Source organism: Coregonus clupeaformis, unplaced genomic scaffold (assembly GCF_020615455.1).
Source record: "Coregonus clupeaformis isolate EN_2021a unplaced genomic scaffold, ASM2061545v1 scaf0714, whole genome shotgun sequence".
Classification (NCBI taxonomy): domain Eukaryota; kingdom Metazoa; phylum Chordata; class Actinopteri; order Salmoniformes; family Salmonidae; genus Coregonus; species Coregonus clupeaformis.
This window is the reverse complement of record NW_025534169.1, coordinates 126,350-146,459: the sequence shown is the minus strand read 5'-3', so window position 1 is coordinate 146,459 and position 20,110 is coordinate 126,350. Positions and strand designations below refer to the sequence as shown.

General features: G+C 48.2%; 1 protein-coding gene and 1 long non-coding RNA gene across 2 annotated transcripts in view; both read right to left on the bottom strand.

Moving 5' to 3' along the window:
- Nucleotides 1-17,918, bottom strand: part of LOC123485508 (C-type lectin domain family 6 member A-like) — a 105,869-nt gene extending 87,951 nt beyond the window's left edge. Inside the window, exon 1 of the mRNA XM_045216453.1 lies at nt 17,855-17,918. Within this exon, the coding sequence (XP_045072388.1) occupies nt 17,855-17,909 (55 nt within the window). The 5' untranslated portion in view covers nt 17,910-17,918. The remainder of the gene's footprint in view (nt 1-17,854) is intronic.
- Nucleotides 17,919-18,040: 122 nt separating this feature from the next.
- LOC123485506 lies at nt 18,041-18,499 on the bottom strand. The gene is made up of 3 exons (XR_006659034.1): nt 18,423-18,499; nt 18,305-18,337; nt 18,041-18,135 (listed from the first exon to the last, which is right to left on the bottom strand). It is a non-coding gene; the product is annotated as an uncharacterized LOC123485506 (long non-coding RNA).
- Nucleotides 18,500-20,110: the final 1,611 nt, after the last annotated feature.

Here is a 20,110-nt window from a genome sequence, read left to right as displayed (position 1 = left end):
AGCAACTGTGGATAGTTGTTTCACGCCTGATAGTACCTGTAATTACGCCAGCTAGCTGCCTACAATAATTACATACAATAATGCCTACCATTCAGCTGTTTTTCTAACCTCATTGTCTGAAGCATTAACATTTACATTACATTTTAGTCATTTAGCAGACGCTCTTATCCAGAGCGACTTACAGGAGCAATTAGGGTTAAGTGCCTTGCTCAAGGGCACATTTACGTCATTTAGCAGACGCTCTTAAACAGAGCGACTCACAAATTGGTGCATTCACCCTATAGGCAGTGGGATAACCACTTTACAATTTTGGGGGGGGGTAGAAGGATTACTTTATCCTATCCCAGGTATTCCTTAAAGAGGTGGGGTTTCAAATATCTCCGGAAGGTGGTGAGTGACTCCGCTGTCCTGGCGTCGTGAGGGAGCTTGTTCCACCATTGGGGTGCCAGAGCAGCGAACAGTTTTGACTGGGCTGAGCGGGAACTATGCTTCCCGCAGAGGAAGGGAGCCAGCAGGCCAGAGGTGGATGAACGCAATGCCCTCGTTTGGGTGTAGGGACTGATCAAAGCCCGAAGGTACAGAGGTGCCGATTCCCCTCACTGCTCCATAGGCAAGCACCATGGTCTTGTAGCGGATGCAGTGGAGTGTGTGGAGGAGGGGGGTGACGTGAGAAAACTTGGGAAGGTTGAACACCAGACGGGCTGCGGCATTCTGGATGAGTTGTAGGGTTTAATGGCACAGGCAGGGAGGCCAGCCAACAGCGAGTTGCAGTAGTCCAGACGGGGAGATGACAAGTGCCTGGATTAGGACCTGTGCCGCTTCCTGTGTAAGGCAGAGTCGTACTCTCCGAATGTTGTAGAGCATGAACCTGCAGGAGCGGGTCACCGCCTTGATGTTAGCGGAGAACGACAGGGTGTTGTCCAGGGTCACGCCAAGGCTCTTCGCACTCTGGGAGGAGGACACAACGGAGTTGTCAACCGTGATAGCGAAATCATGGAACGGGCAGTCCTTCCCGGGAGGAAGAGCAGCTCCGTCTTGCCAGGGGTTCAGCTTTAGGTGGTGATCCGTCATCCATACTGATATGTCTGCCAGACATGCAGACATGCAGAGATGCGATTCGCCACCTGGTTATCAGAAGGGGGAAAGGAGAAGATTAGTTGTGTATCGTCAGCGTAGCAATGATAGGAGAGGCCATGTGAGGATATGACAGAGCCAAGTGACTTGGTGTATAGGGAGAAAAGGAGAGGGCCTAGAACTGAGCCCTGGGGACACCAGTGGTGAGAGCACATGGTGCGGAGACAGCTTCTCGCCACGCCACTTGGCAGGAGCGACCGGTCAGGTAGGGCGCAATCCAGGAGTGAGCCGCGCCGGAGATGCCCAGCTCGGAGAGGGTGAAGAGGGAGGATCTGATGGTTCACAGTATCAAAGGCAGCAGACAGGTCTAGAAGGACAAGAGCAGAGGAGAGAGAGTTAGCTTTAGCAGTGCGGAGAGCCTCCGTGACACAGAGAAGAGCAGTCTCAGTTGAAAGACCAGTCCTGAAACCTGACTGGTTTGGATCAAGAAGGTCATTCTGAGAGAGATAGCAAGAGAGTTGGCTAAAGACGCACGCTCAATAGTTTTGGAAAGAAAAGAAAGAAGGGATACTGGTCTGTAGTTGTTGACATCAGTGGGATCGAGTGTTGGTTTTTTGAGAAGGGGAGCAACTCTCGCTCTCTTGAAGACGGAAGGGACATGGCCAGCGGTCAAGGATGAGTTGATCAGCGAGGTGAGGTAGGGAGAAGGTCACCGGAGATGGTCTGGAGAAGAGAGGAGGGATGGGGTCAAGCGGGCAGGTTGTTGGGCGGCCTGCAGTCACAAGTCGCAGGATTTTATCTGGAGAGAGAGGAGAAAGAAGTCGCATAGGGTAGGGCAGTGTAGTGGGACCAGCAGTGTCATTAGACTTAACAAACGAGGATCGGATGTCGTCAACCTTCTTTTTCAAAGTGGTTGACGGGAAGTCATCCACAGAGAGAGAGGGAGGGGGATTCAGCAGTGAGGAAAATGTGGCAAATAGCTTCCTAGGGTTAGAGGCAGATGCTTGGAATTTAGAGTGGTAGAAAGTGGCCTTAGCAGCAGAAACAGATGAAGGAAAATGTAGAGAGGAGGGAGTGAAAAGATGCCAGGTCGGCGGGGAGTTTAGTTTTCTTCCATTTCGCTCCAGCTGCCCGGAGCTCTGTTCTGTGAGCTCGCAATGAGTCATCAAGCCACGGAGCTGGAGGGGAGGACCGAGCCGGCCGGGAGGATAGGGCACACAGAGAGTCAAAGGATGCAGAAAGGGGAGGAGAGGAGGGTTGAGGAGGCAGAATCAGGAGATTGGAGGGAGAAGGTTTGAGCAGAGGGAAGAGATGATAGGATGGAAGAGAGAGAGTAGTGGGAGAGAGAGAGCGAAGGTTGCGGCGGCGCATTACCATCTGTGTAGGGGCAGAGTGAGTAGTGTGGGAGGAGAGCGAGAGAGAAAAAGGAAACAAAGTAGTGGTCGGAGACATGGAGGAGTTGCAGTGAGATTAGTAGAAGAGCAGCATCTAGTAAAGATGAGGTCAAGCGTATTGCCTGCCTTGTGAGTAGGGGGACGGTGAGAGGGTGAGGTCAAAAGAGGAGAGGAGTGGAAAGAAGGAGGCAGAGAGAAATGAGTCAAATGTGGACATAGGGAGGTTGAAATCCCCCAAAACTGTGGGAGTGAGCCATCCTCAGGAAAGGAATTTATCAAGGCGTCAAGCTCATTGATGAACTCTCCAAGGGAACCTGGAGGGCGATAGATGACAAGGATATTAAGCTTAAATGGGCTAGTGACTGTGACAGCATGGAATTCAAATGAGGAGATAGACAGATGGGTTAGGGGAAAAATTGGAGAATGTCCACTTGGGAGAGATGAGGATTCCTGTGCCACCACCCCTCTGACCAGATGCTCTCGGGGTATGCGAGAACACCATGGTCAGACGAGGAGAGAGCAGTAGGAGTAGCAGTGTTTTCAGTGGTAATCCATGTTTCCGTCAGCGCCAGGAAGTCGAGGGACTGGAGATTAGCATAGGCTGGGATGAAGTCAGCTTTGTTGGCAGCAGAACGGCAGTTCCAGAGGCTGCCTGAGACCTGGAACTCCAGGTGTGGGGTGCGTGCAGGGGACCACCAGGTTAGAGAGGCAGCAGCCACGCGGTGTGGGGCGTTTGTGTAGCCTGTGCAGAGAGGAGAGAACAGGGATAGGCAGAGGCATAGTTGACAGGCTGTAGCAAATGGCTACAATAATGCAGAGGAGATCGGAATGAAATGAACTAAACATCTGGGAGAGTAGAGAGCAGGGCCTCCCTCACCAAAAACTTCTACCTCAGAAACTATAATTGTTTCACTGAACCACCCGAACAAAAACTCTACCAACTTCCACCTTTAGAAATCAGAATTGTTGTGAACCACAGCGGTTCAATGTTTAAAGGAATAGACTCAACCCACTTTATTCAGCTAGCTAACTATGACACCATAGCTAACTAGCATGCTATGACACTAAGCAGATAATTCGGCTATGTAGCACAACTATATTGTATTTAGCTACTACAGTACAGTTAGCTGGTCATGTTGGCTAGCTAGCAATGGCCACTGTGTTGACCTTGTTTGAAGAACGGCTAGCTAGCTAACTTGCCCCGGCACCACCGAAAAACAATGCCAACCTACAGTAACTACCCACAACAGCCCACAATGCCTAGCTATGATGCCATAGCTAACTAGCATGCTAGCATCCAATAACACACAGTTTAGCACCAATACTTGGTTACAACAAACTACCAAGAGTGTGTTAACACACTAAACAGATAATTCATGTCCGTGTCTAGTTCCTTTCATAACGCAGCAAAAATTAAACGTTGGCTAGCTAGCACATTAACACTGGAAACAACTCTCCACCGTTGCACTAAACAGATAATTACCAATAAACGTTACCAGTAGCTACCCGCTAGCTAGGCTAGCATACCAAGAGTGTGTTAACACGCTAAACAGATAATTCATGTCCGTGTCTAGTTTCCTTTCATACGCAGCAAAGATTAAACGTTGGCTAGCTAGCACATTAACACTGGAAACAACTCTCCACCGTTGCACTAAACAGATAATGACCAGAAGGTTAACATTGGTAGTAAGTGGCTACTGTGTTTGAAATTTAGCTCAGCTTGTTGCTACCTGGATAGCTACTAAACAATAGCTGGAACGACCTAGCGAACAGAGACCTTGAACTGGCTGAGTCAATTCAGTGGCTAGCTTTGCACTTGGCTAGCTAACAGTAGCTACTGGTAAGTTATAACTCTACATTTGAGTGTTTTGTTTTTTACATACTGGTAGCCAGAGTCGTTCAAGGGAATTCAGGACATGGGTGACTAGTTAACGTTAGCTTGGCTCTCTCTGTGTGTTCGTGCAGTGGGAGGAGGGTTTCTTCTTTGTCTGAAAGCAATGGCTAGCTAGTATGCTAACTATTCTAGCTTTCTAGCTAACCCTCCAGTCCCTCGACTTCTTGACTGACGGAAACATGGATTACCACTGAAAACACGCTACTCCTACTGCTCTCTCCTCGTCTGACCATGTGTTCTCGCATACCCCGAGAGCATCTGGTCGGCGTGGTGGTGGCACAGGAATCCTCATCTCTCCCAAGTGGACATTCTCTTTTTCCCCAGACCCATCTGTCTATCTCTTCATTTGAATTCCATGCTGTCCAGTCACTAGCCCATTCAAGCTTAACATCCTTGTCATTTATCACCCCTCCAGGTTCCCTTGGAGAGTTTATCAATAGAGCTTGACGCCTTGATAAGTTCCTTTCTGAGGAAGGCTCACCCCTCACAGTTCTGGGTGACTTCAACCTCCCTACGTCTACCTTTGACTCATTTCTCTCTGCCTCCTTCTTTCCCACTCCTCTCCTCTTTTTGACCTCACCCTCTCACGTTCCTCCCTACTCACAAGAGCAGGCAATACGCTTGACCTCATCTTTACTGGATGCTGTTCTTCTACTAATCTCACTGCAACTCCCCTCCATGTCTCCAGACCACTACTTTGTATCCTTTTCTCTCTCGCTCTCCTCCAACACTACTCACTCTGCCCCTACTCAGATGGTAATGCGCCGTCGCAACCTTCGGCTCTCTCTCCCGCTACTCTCTCCTCTTCCATCCTATCATCTCTTCCCTCTTCTCAATCCTTCTCCCTCCAATCTCCTGATTCTGCCTCCCTCAACCCTCCTCTCCTCCCTTTCGCATCCCTTTGACTCTCTATGTCCCCTATCCTCCCGGCCGGCTCGGTCCTCCCCCTCCTGCTCCGTGGCTTGATGACTCATTGCAGAGCTCACAGAACAGGGCTCCGGGCAGCTCGAGCGGAAATGGAGGAAAACTAGACTCCTTTGCGGACCTGGCATCTTTTCACCCCCCTCCCTCTCTACATTTTCTTCATCTGTTTCTGCTGCTAAAACCACTTTCTACCACTCTAAATTCCAAGCATCTGCCTCTAACCCCTAGAAAGCTCTTTGCCACCTTCTCCTCCCTGCAGAATCCTCCTCCCCCCCTCCTCCTCCCTCTCTGTGGATGACTTCGTCAACCATATTGAAAAGAAGGTTGACGACATCCGATCCTCGTTTGTTAAGTCAAATGACACTGCTGGTCCTGCTCACACTGCCCTACCCTATGCTTTGACTTCTTTCTCCCCTCTCTCTCCAGATAAAATCTTGCGACTTGTGAAGGCTGGCCGCCCAACAACCTGCCCACTTGACCCTATCCCCTCCTCTCTTCTCCAGACCATCTCCAGTGACCTTCTCCCTTACCTCTCCTTGCTCATCAACTCATCCTTGACCACTGGCTATGTCCCTTCCGTCTTCAAGAGAGCGAGAGTGCAAAGAGTGCTAAGAGCCTTGACGTGACCCTGGACAACACCCTGTCGTTCTCCGCTAACATCAAGGCGGTGACCCGATCCTGTAGGTTCATGCTCTACAACATTCGGAGAGTACGACCCTGCCTTACACAGGAAGCGGCACAGGTCCTAATCCAGGCACTTGTCATCTCCCGTCTGGATTACTGCAACTTCGCTGTTGGCTGGGCTCCCTGCCTGCGCCATTAAACCCCTACAACTCATCCAGAATGCCGCAGCCCGTCTTGTGTTCAACCTTCCCAAGTTCTCTCACGTCACCCCGCTCCTCCCCACACTCCACTGGCTTCCAGTTGGAAGCTTCGCATCTGCTACAAGACCATGGTGCTTGCTCTACGGAGCTGTGAGGGGAACGGCACCTCCGTACCTTCAGGCTCTGATCAGTCCCTACATCCAAACGAGGGCATTGCGTTCATCCACCTCTGGCCTGCTGGCCCCCTACCTCTGCGGAAGCACAGTTCCCGCTCAGCCCAGTCAAAACTGTTCGCTGCTCTGGCACCCCAATGGTGGAACAAGATCCCTCACAACGCCAGGACAGCGGAGTCACTCTTACCACCTTCCGGAGACACTTGAAACCCCACCTCTTTAAGGAATACATGGGATAGGATGAAGTAATCCTTCTAACCCCCCTACCCCCACCCCCCAAAATGTTTTTTAAAAATATATATATTGTAAAGTGGTTATCCCACTGGCTATAAGGTGAATACACCAATTAGTAAGTCGCTCTGGATAAGAGCGTCTGCTAAATGACGTAAATGTAAATGTAATGTGACATTTATGGCATTGTGTAGTGGACAAAACTGCACATTATAGTGGCCTTTTATTGTCCCCAACACAAGGTGCACCTGTGTAATTATCATGCTGTTTAATCAGCATCTTGATATGCCACACCTGTCAGGTGGATGGATTATCTTCGCAAAAGAGAAATGCTCACTAACAGTGATGTAAACAAATTTGTACATACAGAACATTTCTGGGATCTTTTAGCTCATGAAACATGGGACCAACACTTTACATGTTGCGTTTATATATTTTTTTCTTTAGTGTATGTGTGACATTTTCACATTAAATGTAACTTTTGCAACTACTATTTAATCACACATTCAATAAGTGAGTAGCTTTGCACGAGCCTTGGCTTGAGAGAGTCCGGAACAGCTCATAGGATCTAGGCTCCTGCTCCTGTTTCTGTAGCGTGACCATAGTCACCAAGAAAACAATTGGTAACACACTACGCCGTGAAGGACTGAAATCCTGCAGCGCCCAAAGGTCCCCCTGCTCAAGAAAGCACATATACAGGCCCGTCTGAAGTTTGCCAATGAACATCTGAATGATTCAGAGGAGAACTGGGTGAAAGTGTTGTGGTCAGATGAGACCAAAATGGAGCTCTTTGGCATCAACTCAACTTCGCCGTGTTTGGAGGAGGAGGAATGCTGCCTATGACCCCAAGAACACCATCTCCACCGTCAAACATGGAGGTGGAAACATTATGCTTTGGGGGTGTTTTTCTGCTAAGGGGACAGGACAACTTCACCGCATCAAAGGGACGATGGACTGGGCCATGTACAGTCAAATATTGGGTGAGAACCTCCTTCCCTCAGCCAGGGCATTGAAAATGGGTCGTGGATGGGTATTCCAGCATGACAATGACCCAAAACACACGGCCAAGGCAACAAAGGAGTGGCTCAAGAAGAAGCACATTAAGGTCCTGGAGTGGCCTAGCCAGTCTCCAGATCTTAATCCCATAGAATATCTGTGGAGGGGAGCTGAAGGTTCGAGTTGCCAAACGTCAGCCTCGAAAACCTTAATGACTTGGAGAAGATCTGCAAAGAGGAGTGGGACAAAATCCCTCCTGAGATGTGTGCAAACCTGGTGGCCAACTACAAGAAGCGTCTGACCTCTGTGATTGCCAACAAGGGTTTTGCCACCAAGTACTAAGTCATGTTTTGCAGAGGGGTCAAATACTTATTTCCCTCATTAAAATGCAAATCAATTTATAACATTTTTGACATACGTTTTTCTGGATTTTGTTGTTGTTATTCTGTCTCTCACTGTAAAATTAAACCTACCATTAAAATTATAGACTGATCATGTCTTTGTCAGTGGGCAAACACACAAAATCAGCAGGGGATCAAATACTTTTTTCCCTCACTGTAACAGAAACTCAGATTTGTTGTGTGCAAAAATATGAGAACCCCCTTCAGTCAATAGCTTGTGGCACCTCCTTTAGCAGCGATAACTTGGACTAAACGTCTCCTATAGCCAGTAATTAGTCTCTGACATCTCATTTGAGGGATTTTTGCGCACTCCTCCTTACTCAGTATCTCGATTGGATTTACATTTTACATTTTAGTCATTTAGGTCAGGACTTTGACTTGGCCAATCCAAAACACAAATCTTCTTTCTCTTGAGCCATTGTTTGGTAGATTTGCTTTTATGCTTTGGGTCGTTGTCTTGTTGGAAGATCCATTTTCGGCCCAGCTTTAGATCCTTGACTGATGGCCTGACCTTCTGTTCAAGAATATCCTGGTATACCTCAGAATTCATGGTTCCCTTAATGATGTGGAGTTGTCCAGGTCCAGAGGAGGAAAAGCAGCCCCATATCATGACATTCCCACCACCATGCTTGACCGTTGGGTTAAGGTTATTTTAGTGGTAGGAGGTGTTGGGTTTTCACCAAACATCGCGGGGTGTTGATTGTGACCAAAAAGGTCAATTCTGGACTTGTTGGTCCAGAGAATGGACTTCCAGAAACCTTCAGGTTTGTCCAAGTGGTCCATGGCAAAGTTAAAGATGGGCAGTTTGGTTCTTTGTTGACAGCAGAGGCTTCTTCCTAGCAACCCTCCCATGAATGGCATTTTGATTCAGTAATCTTATTGTTGACGCATGCACAGATATCTGAGAAGCAGCAAGGGAGGTATGCAAATCTCTAAGATGTTTGGGTTGGCTTTTACCTGATTTATGATTGTTCTTGTGGACCTTGGGGATAAGTCCATCCACTCCTAGGCCGAGTTGCTGTCATGTTAAATGCTCTCCATTTGTAAATGATTTGCCTCAGTGGACTGATGGAGCACCTGATTCTACTTACCTACTTGATTTAATCAATGCAACTTGGGGTTCACTTATTTTTGCACCTGCACTAATTCCTTTTAAATCGTGTTTTTCTACTACACGCATGATTTCCTCTACACCAACATATGGTATTGGGAAATATAAACCTGTTATGTCAGATAAAAAAAGACTGGTTCTGATTAAATGATGATTTCATAGTAAAAACAGAAAAATCTGTAATTGCACAAGGGGTTCACATACTTTCAAGCAGCACTGTATGTCTTGTGTCTGTGTAGTTGTGCATATACCTTTGCACTTTCTCCACATTTTGTTACGTTACAGCCTTATTCTAAAATGTGTTAAATTGTATTTTTTTTACCTCATCAATCTACACACAATACCCCATAAATGACAAAAGGGAATACATTTTTTTTTGTGACATTTTTGCTAAGTTATTTAAAATAAAAAACAGATATCACATTTACATAAGTATTCACACCCTTTACTCAGTATTTTGTTGAAGCACCTTTGGCAGCGATTACAGCCTTGAGTTTTCTTGGGTATGATGCTACAAGCTTGGCAAACCTGTATTTGGGTAGTTTCTCCCATTCTTCTCTGCAGATCCTCTCAAGCTCTGTCAAGTTGGATGGGGAGCGTCGCTGCACATCTATTTTCAGGTCTCTCCAGATCGGGTTCAAGTTCGGGCTCTGGCTGGGCCACCCAAGGACATTCAGAGACTTGTCCCGAAGCCACTCCTGCATTGTCTTGGCTGTGTGCTTAGGGTGGTTGTCCTGTTGGAAGGTGAACCTCGCCCCAGTCTGAGGTTGTGAGCACTCTGGAGCAGGTTTTCATCAAGGATATAAGCACTTTTGTCACGAGTTACAAAGCCAGAACCCAGAAGCAGACCAGGACAAGGTAAGTTGAAACGAAGGTGAGTGTTTATTTACAAATTCAAGAGTGATGCTGAATAATCCAGGGAACAGAGCGGGCGGCGTTGGTTAGTTGTTGGGGGTGCAGTGGTTGATCCAATCATGGCTCGGCAGCCGCCGACCACCAGGCAGAGGTTGGATGAAGGTTCCGGACGAGTGACTGCAGATGGAACAAAACGGAGGTAAGTAAACAACAAACCAACAAGGTGCAAAACAACAAAACTAACGCTAGAAGCTCTAAGACTGATACTCTGGTAAACCTACTGTTCATGGCTACCGATCCGGCAGGGAATGGATGTTAGGCCAGAGCCTAAGAAGGGTGATGATCAGGACCAGGTGTGCAGATTGCTGATGGGATGCAGGTGCGGAAATCAAGAGAGCTCCCGGAGCGTTCCAGAACCCTCGGGAAACTGGAGATCACGAGCAGAAAAACTAGTCCACAGACAGGACCCGACTCAGACTGCCGGGATCGTTACAGTACCCCCCTCCGGCCATAACGCCACCGGGCGGACTCCCGGAGCGCCAGGATGGAGGCGGTAGAAGTCACGGATGAGGTCAGCATCTAGGATCTGTCGCCGCGGAATCCAACTCCTCTCTTCAGGACCATACCCCTCCCAGTCCACGAGATACTGGAAACCCCGGCCCCGCCGTCTGGAATCCATGATGCGTCGCACCGTGTAGGCAGGACCACCTCCGATCATCCGAGGAGGAGGAGGAGGAGGCGGAGGAGGCAACAGAGGACTGAGGAAAACAGGCTTGAGGCAGGAGACATGAAAGGTGGGATGGACTCTGAGCGTCCTCGGGAGTTTGAGTCGAACTGCCACCGGATTGATCACCTTCTCCACCACAAACGGACCAATGAACCCCGGTAACAACTTCCCTAGACTCAGTCCGTAAAGGAAGATCCCGTGTGGCCAACCAGACCCTATCTCCGATGGTGTAGGTGGGAGCGGGGATCCGGCGACGATTCGCCTGGAGCTGATACCGGTCCGAAACTCTAAGGAGTGCCTTTCTGGCCCGATGCCAGGTCCGGTGGCAACGCGAATATGGGCCTGAACAGAAGGCACTGAGAGCTCCTTCTCCTGAGAAGGGAACAAGGGAGGTTGGTAGCCATACAGGCACTGGAAGGGAGACATCCCAGTGGCAGATGTAGGGAGAGTATTGTGGGCATACTCAACCCAAGGCAACTGAGAGACCCAGGAGGTGGGGTTGGAAGAGGCCAGGCAGCGTAGCGTGGATTCCATCTTCTGGTTGGCTCTCTCCGCCTGACCATTAGATTGGGGGTGAAAACCAGATGTGAGACTGACTGTAGCTCAATGGCCAAACAGAAGGACTTCCAGACAGCAGAGGTAAACTGAGGGCCACGGTCGGAAACGATATCACTGGGCAACCCGTGGACCCTGAAAACCTCCCTAACCAGGATCTCGGACGTCTCCGAGGCAGAGGGAAGCTTGGCAATTGGCACAAAGTGGGCGAACTTGCTGAATCTGTCCACGATAGTCAGAACGACCGTGTTCCCCTCAGAAGCGGGCAACCCAGAGACAAAGTCCAGGGCCAGATGCGACCATGGTCGCGGGGGAATAGGAAGGGGGTGAAGTAGTCCAGAGCTGGGCCGATTGGTACTCTTATTCTGCGCACACACTGGACAGGCAGCAACATAACCCCGAGTATCCTCGGCCATGGCAGGCCACCAAAAACGTCTGCGAAGAAACGCCATCGTCCGAGCCACGCCAGGGTGACAAGCCATCTTGCTGGCGTGGGACCATTTGAGGACCGCAGGACGAACCGACTCAGGCACAAACAACCGACCGGGTGGACCGTTACCGGGACCGGGCTGCGTCCGAAGAGCCGCCATCACCTCCTCCTCAATCTTCCACCTAACAGCTCCCACGACGCAGTTCCGGGGGAGAATTGTCTCGGTCTTGGACCCACTCTCCTCCGTCTTGGAGAACATCCGAGACAAGGCGTCCGCCTTGCCGTTCTTAGATCCAGGTCGGAACGTCAGGGAAAAAATTGAATCGTCCGAAAAACAACGACCACCTGGCCTGACGGGAGTTGGGGCGTCTAGCCGATTGCACGTAAGCAAGATTCTTGTGGTCAGTCCAGACAATAAACGGCTGCTCCGCCCCCTCCAACCAGTGGCGCCACTCCTCCAAGGCAAGTTTCACCGCGAGAAGCTCCCGGTTCCCCACATCGTAATTCCTCTCCGCAGGCGAAAGGCGACGAGAGTAGTAGGCGCAGGGATGGAGTTTACTGTCCGTGGAGCATCGCTGCGACAGGATGGCGCCAACTCCCACATCAGACGCGTCCACTTCAACGACGAACTGACGGGCCGTGTCCGGTTGAGAGAGAATCGGTGCGTTGGTGAATCGCCTCTTCAAATCCAGAAACGCTCGATCCGCCTCCGGATTCCACTTGAAGCTCCTGATACCGGAAGTCAAGGCCGTTAACGGAGCGGCCACACGGCTGTAATCCCGGATGAATCTGCGGTAGAAATTCGCAAACCCCAAAAATCTCTGGAGCTGCAATCTCGTACCGGGCTGGGCCCATTCCAGAACCGCTCTAACCTTCTCCTGGTCCATCCTAATCTCTCCCCTGGAGATGATGTACCCGAGAAAGGATGTCGTGTGGGCGTGAAACTCGCACTTCTCGGCCTTCACGAACAGGCGATTCTCCAACAATCGCTGCAGAACCTGCCGGACATGCTGGACGTGGTCGGAAGGTTCCTTCGAGAAGATCAGAATGTCATCCAGGTAAACAAACACAAAGAGACCGATCATATCTCTCAGGACGTCGTTCACCATACTCTGGAATACCGCTGGAGCATTGGTCAGTCAAAACGGCATCACCTGATACTCGGTGACCCATCGGTGTATTGAAACCCGTCAACCACTCGTCTCCCTCTCTGATCCGGACCATGTGATACGCATTGCGTAGGTCTAGCTTGGTGAACACCGTAGCACCCTGTAAGGAGTCGAAGGCAGAACTCATCAAAGGCAGGGGATACTTGTTCTTGACCGTGATGTCATTCAACCCCCGATAATCAATACACGGTCGAAGAGAGCCATCCTTCTTACCCACAAAGAAGAATCCTGCCCCCAGGGGTGATGACGAGGGACGAACGAGACCAGCAGCTAGGGACTCCTTGATGTAGGTCTCCAAAGCCTCACGTTCAGGGCGGGAGATACTGTATAACCTTCCCTTGGGGTAGACAGCTCCAGGGAACAGGTTGATGGCACAATCATATGGTCGGTGGGGAGGGAGTGACAGAGCCTTCTGCTTACTGAACACTTCCCCCCAAATCGTGATATGTCTCGGGAACCAGGACAAATCTGGGGGGTTTAGCCTCAATCACCTGACTGGGAACCGAATGGGGACAGGCAGTCTTGAGACAGTTAGCATGACAATCAAGGCTCCAACTCGTTACCTTGCCCGTCACCCAATCGAACGTGGGATTGTGTTCCTTCAGCCAGGGGTATCCAAGGACCAGAGGAACATGGGAAGACGGCAGAATGAAGAATGAAATCATCTCCGAATGATTCCCGACAACAGCATCTTAACCGGTTCAGTCCTCATCGTGATACGTGCCAGACTACTGCCGTTCAGAGTGGTCGCTTCAATGGCTTCCGGCAATTGCTCCTTGGAAAGCCCCAGCTGTTCCACCAACTCGGCATCAAGAAAGCTTCCACCGGCACCTGAATCGATAAAAGCGTTAATCGCTAAGCTCTGATTCCTGTTCACAAGGGTAGCCGGAAACGGGGTCTGACAGAGGTACTGAGAGGTTGAAACTGGCTCGCTAAAAGTCCTCCCAACTTTAGCTGAGCCGGGCAGTTTGACGACCGCCGGGAACAAGTGGAGATGTAATGTCCCGAGCTACCACAGTAGAGGCAGCAGTTGGTCTTACGTCTATGTTGACGCTCCTCCTTGGTTAACCCGTGCCGCCCCACTTGCATGGGTTCAGAATCGGGAGAGAGGACCTCTCCACTAATCCTTTGTGGTGGAGAATGATCGACGTGTTCTGGTCCACCCCCGACCCGACTGGGAACTGAGAAGCTGATCGATTGGACGGACCCCATTGCTTCTCCCTCCTTCGCTCTCGGACTCGATTATCCACCCGAATAGACAAGGCTACCAAGCTGTCCAGGTCACTAGGCTCGGATAGGAGATCAACTCATCCTTGAGCTGCTCCGACAGACCCTGGTAAAAGGCCGCTTGCAGAGACTCCTCATTCCACCCACTCTCCACAGCCAACGTCTTGAACTCGATCACGAAGTCGGCCACGCTGCGAGTTCCTTGGTGAAGCGAAAACAGGCGCCTAGCTGCGTCCCTCCCTCGGGGCGGAATGGTCGAAGAGCTTCCTCATCTCGGCCGTGAACCCCTGGTATGAAGCCATGCAGGGGTCTTGTCCGTTCCCAAACGGCTGAAGCCCACTCCAGCGCTCGACCACGCAGCAACTCAATCACAAAGGCTATCCTAGCCTTGTCTGTGGCATAAGAGTAGGGCTGTAGATCGAACACTAACCCACACTGCATAAGGAAAGAACGGCATCTTCCCAGCTCCCCCTCATATTTATCCGGCGTCGGAACCTTGGGCTCACGGAAGGACACAGCTCCAGACGCGGCAGGCGAGATGGGTGAAACCGGTAGTGGATCCTCCACCGGAAACTTGCGCTGGTTCTGGACCTCCGTCAGACCGGTAGAAAGGTTCCGAACTGACAACGCAATCTCCTGTAGTGCCGTGCTATGTTGTCCCAACATCTTCTCCTGATGGGAAATGGCATGGCGAACAGAGTCCAGGTCCGCTGGGTTCATTACTGGCCGGATCGTTCTGTCACGAGTTACAAAGCCAGAACCCAGAAGCAGACCAGGACAAGGTAAGTTGAAACGAAGGTGAGTGTTTATTTACAAATTCAAGAGTGATGCTGAATAATCCAGGGAACAGAGCGGGCGGCGTTGGTTAGTTGTTGGGGGTGCAGTGGTTGATCCAATCATGGCTCGGCAGCCGCCCGACCACCAGGCAGAGGTTGGATGAAGGTTCCGGACGAGTGACTGCAGATGGAACAAAACGGAGGTAAGTAAACAACAAACCAACAAGGTGCAAAACAACAAAACTAACGTTAGAAGCTCTAAGACTGATACTCTGGTAAACCTACTGTTCATGGCTAACGATCCGGCAGGGGAATGGATGTTAGGCCAGAGCCTAAGAAGGGTGATGATCAGGACCAGGTGTGCAGATTGCTGATGGGATGCAGGTGCGAAATCAAGAGAGCTCCCCGGAGCGTTCCAGAACCCTCGGGAAACTGGAGATCACGAGCAGAAAAACTAGTCCACAGACAGGACCCGACTCAGACTGCCGGGATCGTTACAACTTTACTCCGTTCATCTTTCCCTCAATCCTGACTAGTCTCCCAGTCCCTGCCGCTGAAAAACAACCCCACAGCATGATGCTGCCACCACCATGCTTCACCGTAGGGATGGTGCCAGGTTTCCTCCAGATGTGACACTTGGCATTCAGGCCAAAGAGCTCAATCTTGGTTTCATCAGACCAGGCAATCTTGTCTTCATGTGCCTTTTACTGAGGAATGGCTTCCGTCTACTATAAAGGCCTGATTGGTGGAGTGCCTCACAGATGGTTGTCCTTCTGGAAGGTTCTCCCATCTCCACAGAGGAACTATAGAGCTCTGTCAGAGTGACCATCAGGTTCTTGGTCACTTCCCTTACCAAGGCCCTTCTCTCCCGATTGCTCAGTTTGGCGGGGTGGCCAGATCTAGGAAGAGTCTTGGTGGTTCCAAACATCTTCAATTTAAGAATGATGGAGGCCACTGTGTTCTTGGGGACATTCAATGCTGCAGACATTTTTTGATACCCTTCCCCAGATCTGTGCATCGACACAATCCTGTCTCGGAGCTCTGCAGACAATTTCTTCGACCTCATGGCTTGGTTTTTGATCTGACATGTACTGTCAACTGTGGGACCTTATATAGACAGGTGTGTGCCTTTTCAAATCATGTCCAATGAGTATAATTTATCACAGGTGGACTCCAACCAAGTTGTGGAAACATTTCAAGGATACATTTCGAGTCTCATAGCAAAGGGGCTGAATTCTTATGTAAATATGGTATCTGTTTTTTTATTTTTAATAAATTGGCAAAACATTTATAAAAACCTGTTTTCGCTTTGTCAAGGGGTATTGTGTGTAGATTGCTGAGGATTTTTTCTTTATTTAATCCGTTTTAGAATAAGGCTGTAACGTAACAAAATGTGGAAAAAGGGGTCTGAATACTTTCCGAAGGCAATGTACAGTTGAAGTCGGAAGTTTACATACACTTAGGTTGGAGTCATTAAAACTCGTTCTTCAACCACTCCACAAATTTCTTGTTAACTAACTATAATTTTGGCAAGTCGGTTAGGACATCTACTTTGTGCATGATACAAGTAATCTTTTCAACAATTGTTTATAGACAGATTATTTCACTTACAATTCACAGTATCACAATTCCAGTGGGTCAGAAGTTTACATACACTAAGTTGACTGTGCCTTTAAACAGCTTGGAAAATTCCAGAAAATGATGTCATGGATTTAGAAGCTTCTGATAGGCTAATTGACATCATTTGAGTCAATTGGAGGTGTACCTGTGGATGTATTTCAAGGCCTACCTTCAAACTCAGTGCCTCTTTGCTTGACATCATGGGAAAATCAAAATAAATCAGCCAAGACCTCAGACATTTTTTTGTAGACCCTCCACAAGTCTGGTTCATCCTTGGGAGCAATTTCCAAACGCCTGAAGGTACCATGTTCATCTGTACAAACAATAGTACGCAAGTATAAATACCATGGGACCACGCAGCCGTCATACCGCTCAGGAAGGAGACGCGTTCTGTCTCCTAGAGATTAACGTACTTTGATGCGAAAGTGCAAATCAATCCCAGAACAACAGCAAAGGACCTTGTGAAGATGCTGGAGGAAACAGGTACAAAAGTATATATATCCACAGTAAAACGAGTCCTATATCGACATAACCTGAAAGGCCGCTCAGCAAGGAAGAAGCCACTGCTCGAAAACCGCCATAAAAAAGCCAGACAAAGGTTTGCAACTGCACATGGGGACAAAGATCGTACTTTTTGGAGAAATGTCCTCTGGTCTGATGAAACAAAAATAGAACTGTTTGGCCATAATGATCATCGTTATGTTTGCAGGAAAAAGGGGGTCGCTTGCAAGTCGAAGAACACCATCCTAACCGTGAAGCACAGGAGTGGCAGCATCATGCTGTGGCGATGCTTTGCTGCAGGAGGGACTGGTGCACTTCACAAAATAGATGGCATCATGAGGAAGGAACATTATGTGGATATAGCAGCATCTCAAGACATCAGTCAGGAAGTTAAAGCTTGGTCGCAAATGTGTCTTCCAAATGGACAATAACCCCAAGCATACTTCCAAAGTTGTGGCAAAATGGCTTAAGGACAACAAAGTCAAGGTATTGGAGTGGCCATCACAAAACCCCTGACCTCAATCCTATAGAAAATATGTGGGCAGAACTGAAAAAGCGTGTGCGAGCAAGGAGGCCTACAAACCTGACTCAGTTACACCAGCTCTGTCAGGAGGAATGGGCAAAAATTCAGCCAACTTATTGTGGGAAGCTTGTGGAAGGCTACCCAAACGTTTGACCCAGGTTATACAATTTAAAGGCAATGCTACCAAATACTAATTGAGTGTATGTAAACTTCTGACCCACTGGGAATGTGATGAAAGAAATAAAAGCTGAAATAAATCACTCTACTATTATTATTTCTTAAAATAAAATGGTGATCCTAACTGACCTAAGACAGGGAATTTTTACTAGGATTAAATGTCAGGAATCGTGAAAAACTGAGTTTAAATGTATTTGTCTAAGGTGTATGTAAACTTCCGACTTCAACTGTATGTGTTTATTTCTCTGTATTTAAAACAGGGCTGTCCTTACCTTTGATATTACAATTCAGCCTTTCTATCTCCTTCTGTAGCTGGTCACGCTCCATAGTTCTAGTGTTCAGTCTATTCTGTAGCTGGTCTCTCTCTGTGGTCCTGGTATTTAGACTATTCTGTAGCTGGTCTCTCTCGGTGGTCCTGGTATTTAGACTATTCTGTAGCTGGTCTCTCTCTGTGGTCCTGGTATTTAGACTATTCTGTAGCTGGTCTCTCTCGGTGGTCCTGGTATTTAGACTATTCTGTAGCTGGTCTCTCTCGGTGGTCCTGGTATTTAGACTATTCTCTAGCTGGTCTCTCTCGGTGGTCCTGCTATTTAGACTATTCTGTAGCTGGTCTCTCTCGGTGGTCCTGGTATTTAGACTATTCTGTAGCTGGTCTCTCTCGGTGGTCCTGGTATTTAGACTATTCTGTAGCTGGTCTCTCTCGGTGGTCCTGGTATTTAGACTATTCTGTAGCTGGTCTCGCTCTACAGTGGCATCTGTAAAAGGGAAAAGTCAATCAAAATGTGTAACTGTCACAACATTGATTACAAATGTTTTAGTAAAAAAATTAAACAAACTTACAGGAATCCCACAGGCCTATGATCACAGCCAGTAGAACACACACTGCAGCAACTCTGGAGGGTCTCTTCCACCACTGAACATGAACTGAATCACAAATTATTAAAGTAAAATCTTTGGTAATGTGTTTATGTGTTTTACTTGTATCATCAGTGCTTTATTTGAGCTGGATCCTTTGGGAACAGGATCCGGCACCTCTCCATTTTGGACTGATGCGTTACAGAACCTATTTGGCCGGATCCGCTACCTTTCGTAGCATGAAAAATAATTGTTACTGTTTGCAATGTAGAAATTATGATTAAAGACCTCAAAGTATCCTCGTTAATTCTCCTGCCCCCTAAAAAAAATGCAATGTGAAAATGTCGATTTTCAGCCCGCGCCTGATATTCTGAGAATACTAAACTTTTAACTACTTTATTACACATGATGTTATTTCTAAATGGTTCACCCGATATGGATGAAAATACCATCAAATTAAAGCTGACTGTCTGCACTTTAACCTCAGTCATGATTTCAAATCCAAACTTTTTGAGTATAGAGCCATAAGAAGAAATGCTGCACTGTCGAGGACACTAGGTAGGGGTAAGGTAGAGGAAGGTAGCCTTGAGGTTACAGTGTTGGGCCTGTAACCGAAAGGTTGCTGGTTCGAATGCCGGAGCGGACAAGCTGAAAAATATGTTGCTGTGCCCTTGAGCAAGGCACTTAATCTGAATTGCTCTAGGGGCACTGTGCATTGGAGCCATTGTGATCATTGTCAAGAAGCCGCACCCATCCCATTCGCGTTCAGAGTGAGAAAGTAAAGGCTATAGAGAAATAATTACGCTCTAATGATGAGGATTTCTATCATCTTTAACAGGAGGAAAAGTAGAATATTAGTCAAAGTAGAAAATATACTGTACCTTTACATCCCATGCTGACAAATCCATTATGATTAGTTCAGTCATTTTGATAACTAGTTAAAAATAAATAAACTTTGACACCAGACATAATACTTTAGTAGAGTACTTCCTTACCTGTGGTGAGGGTTGTTGACACCAGTTGACTTTGCTTTCCATTTTCCAGACTATTTTCTCTGCTGCCGCACGGCAAGAAATACCAGTGTAATACATTGTTATCGATTATTGCATTGTTGGGAAAGGCATTTCACTATACTTGTGCATGTGACATTAAAACTTGAACTTGTTTAACACTGTAGTACTGATAAAGTTAAAGCAAGCAGAGGCAGATCAACTCCTTGACTTAATGACTCACAGGAATGGAAGAAAGCATGAATTCAGTTACTGTACTATAAACAATGTTTAATGATTTCAGCACCAAACTGCATTATATCATCTGGGGAATTTACCATCATATATTTCTCATCAGGGAAGATACTGTACCATTACATCCCATGCTGACTGTTACGGGTTTTGGTTCTGTTACGGTTTTTCTATCCATTTCGAGGTTGACTAGGTTGGGCGCTCTGATTGGAGTCACCTATTTAGTCAGTATGTGTTACAGCTATGCTAGCCCTTTAAGACCTGCTGATTCTTTAAGAGCTGCTGGCCCTTTAAGAGCTGCTGGCACCTTAAGAGCTGCTGGCCCTTTAAGAGCTGCTGGCCAAGTGCATCAATTGGAGAGATGTTGGGAGAGCTACACCTCATGTTAGGGTGGCCATGGCATTTAGCCAGAAACTCCTGTTTATTTAGCTC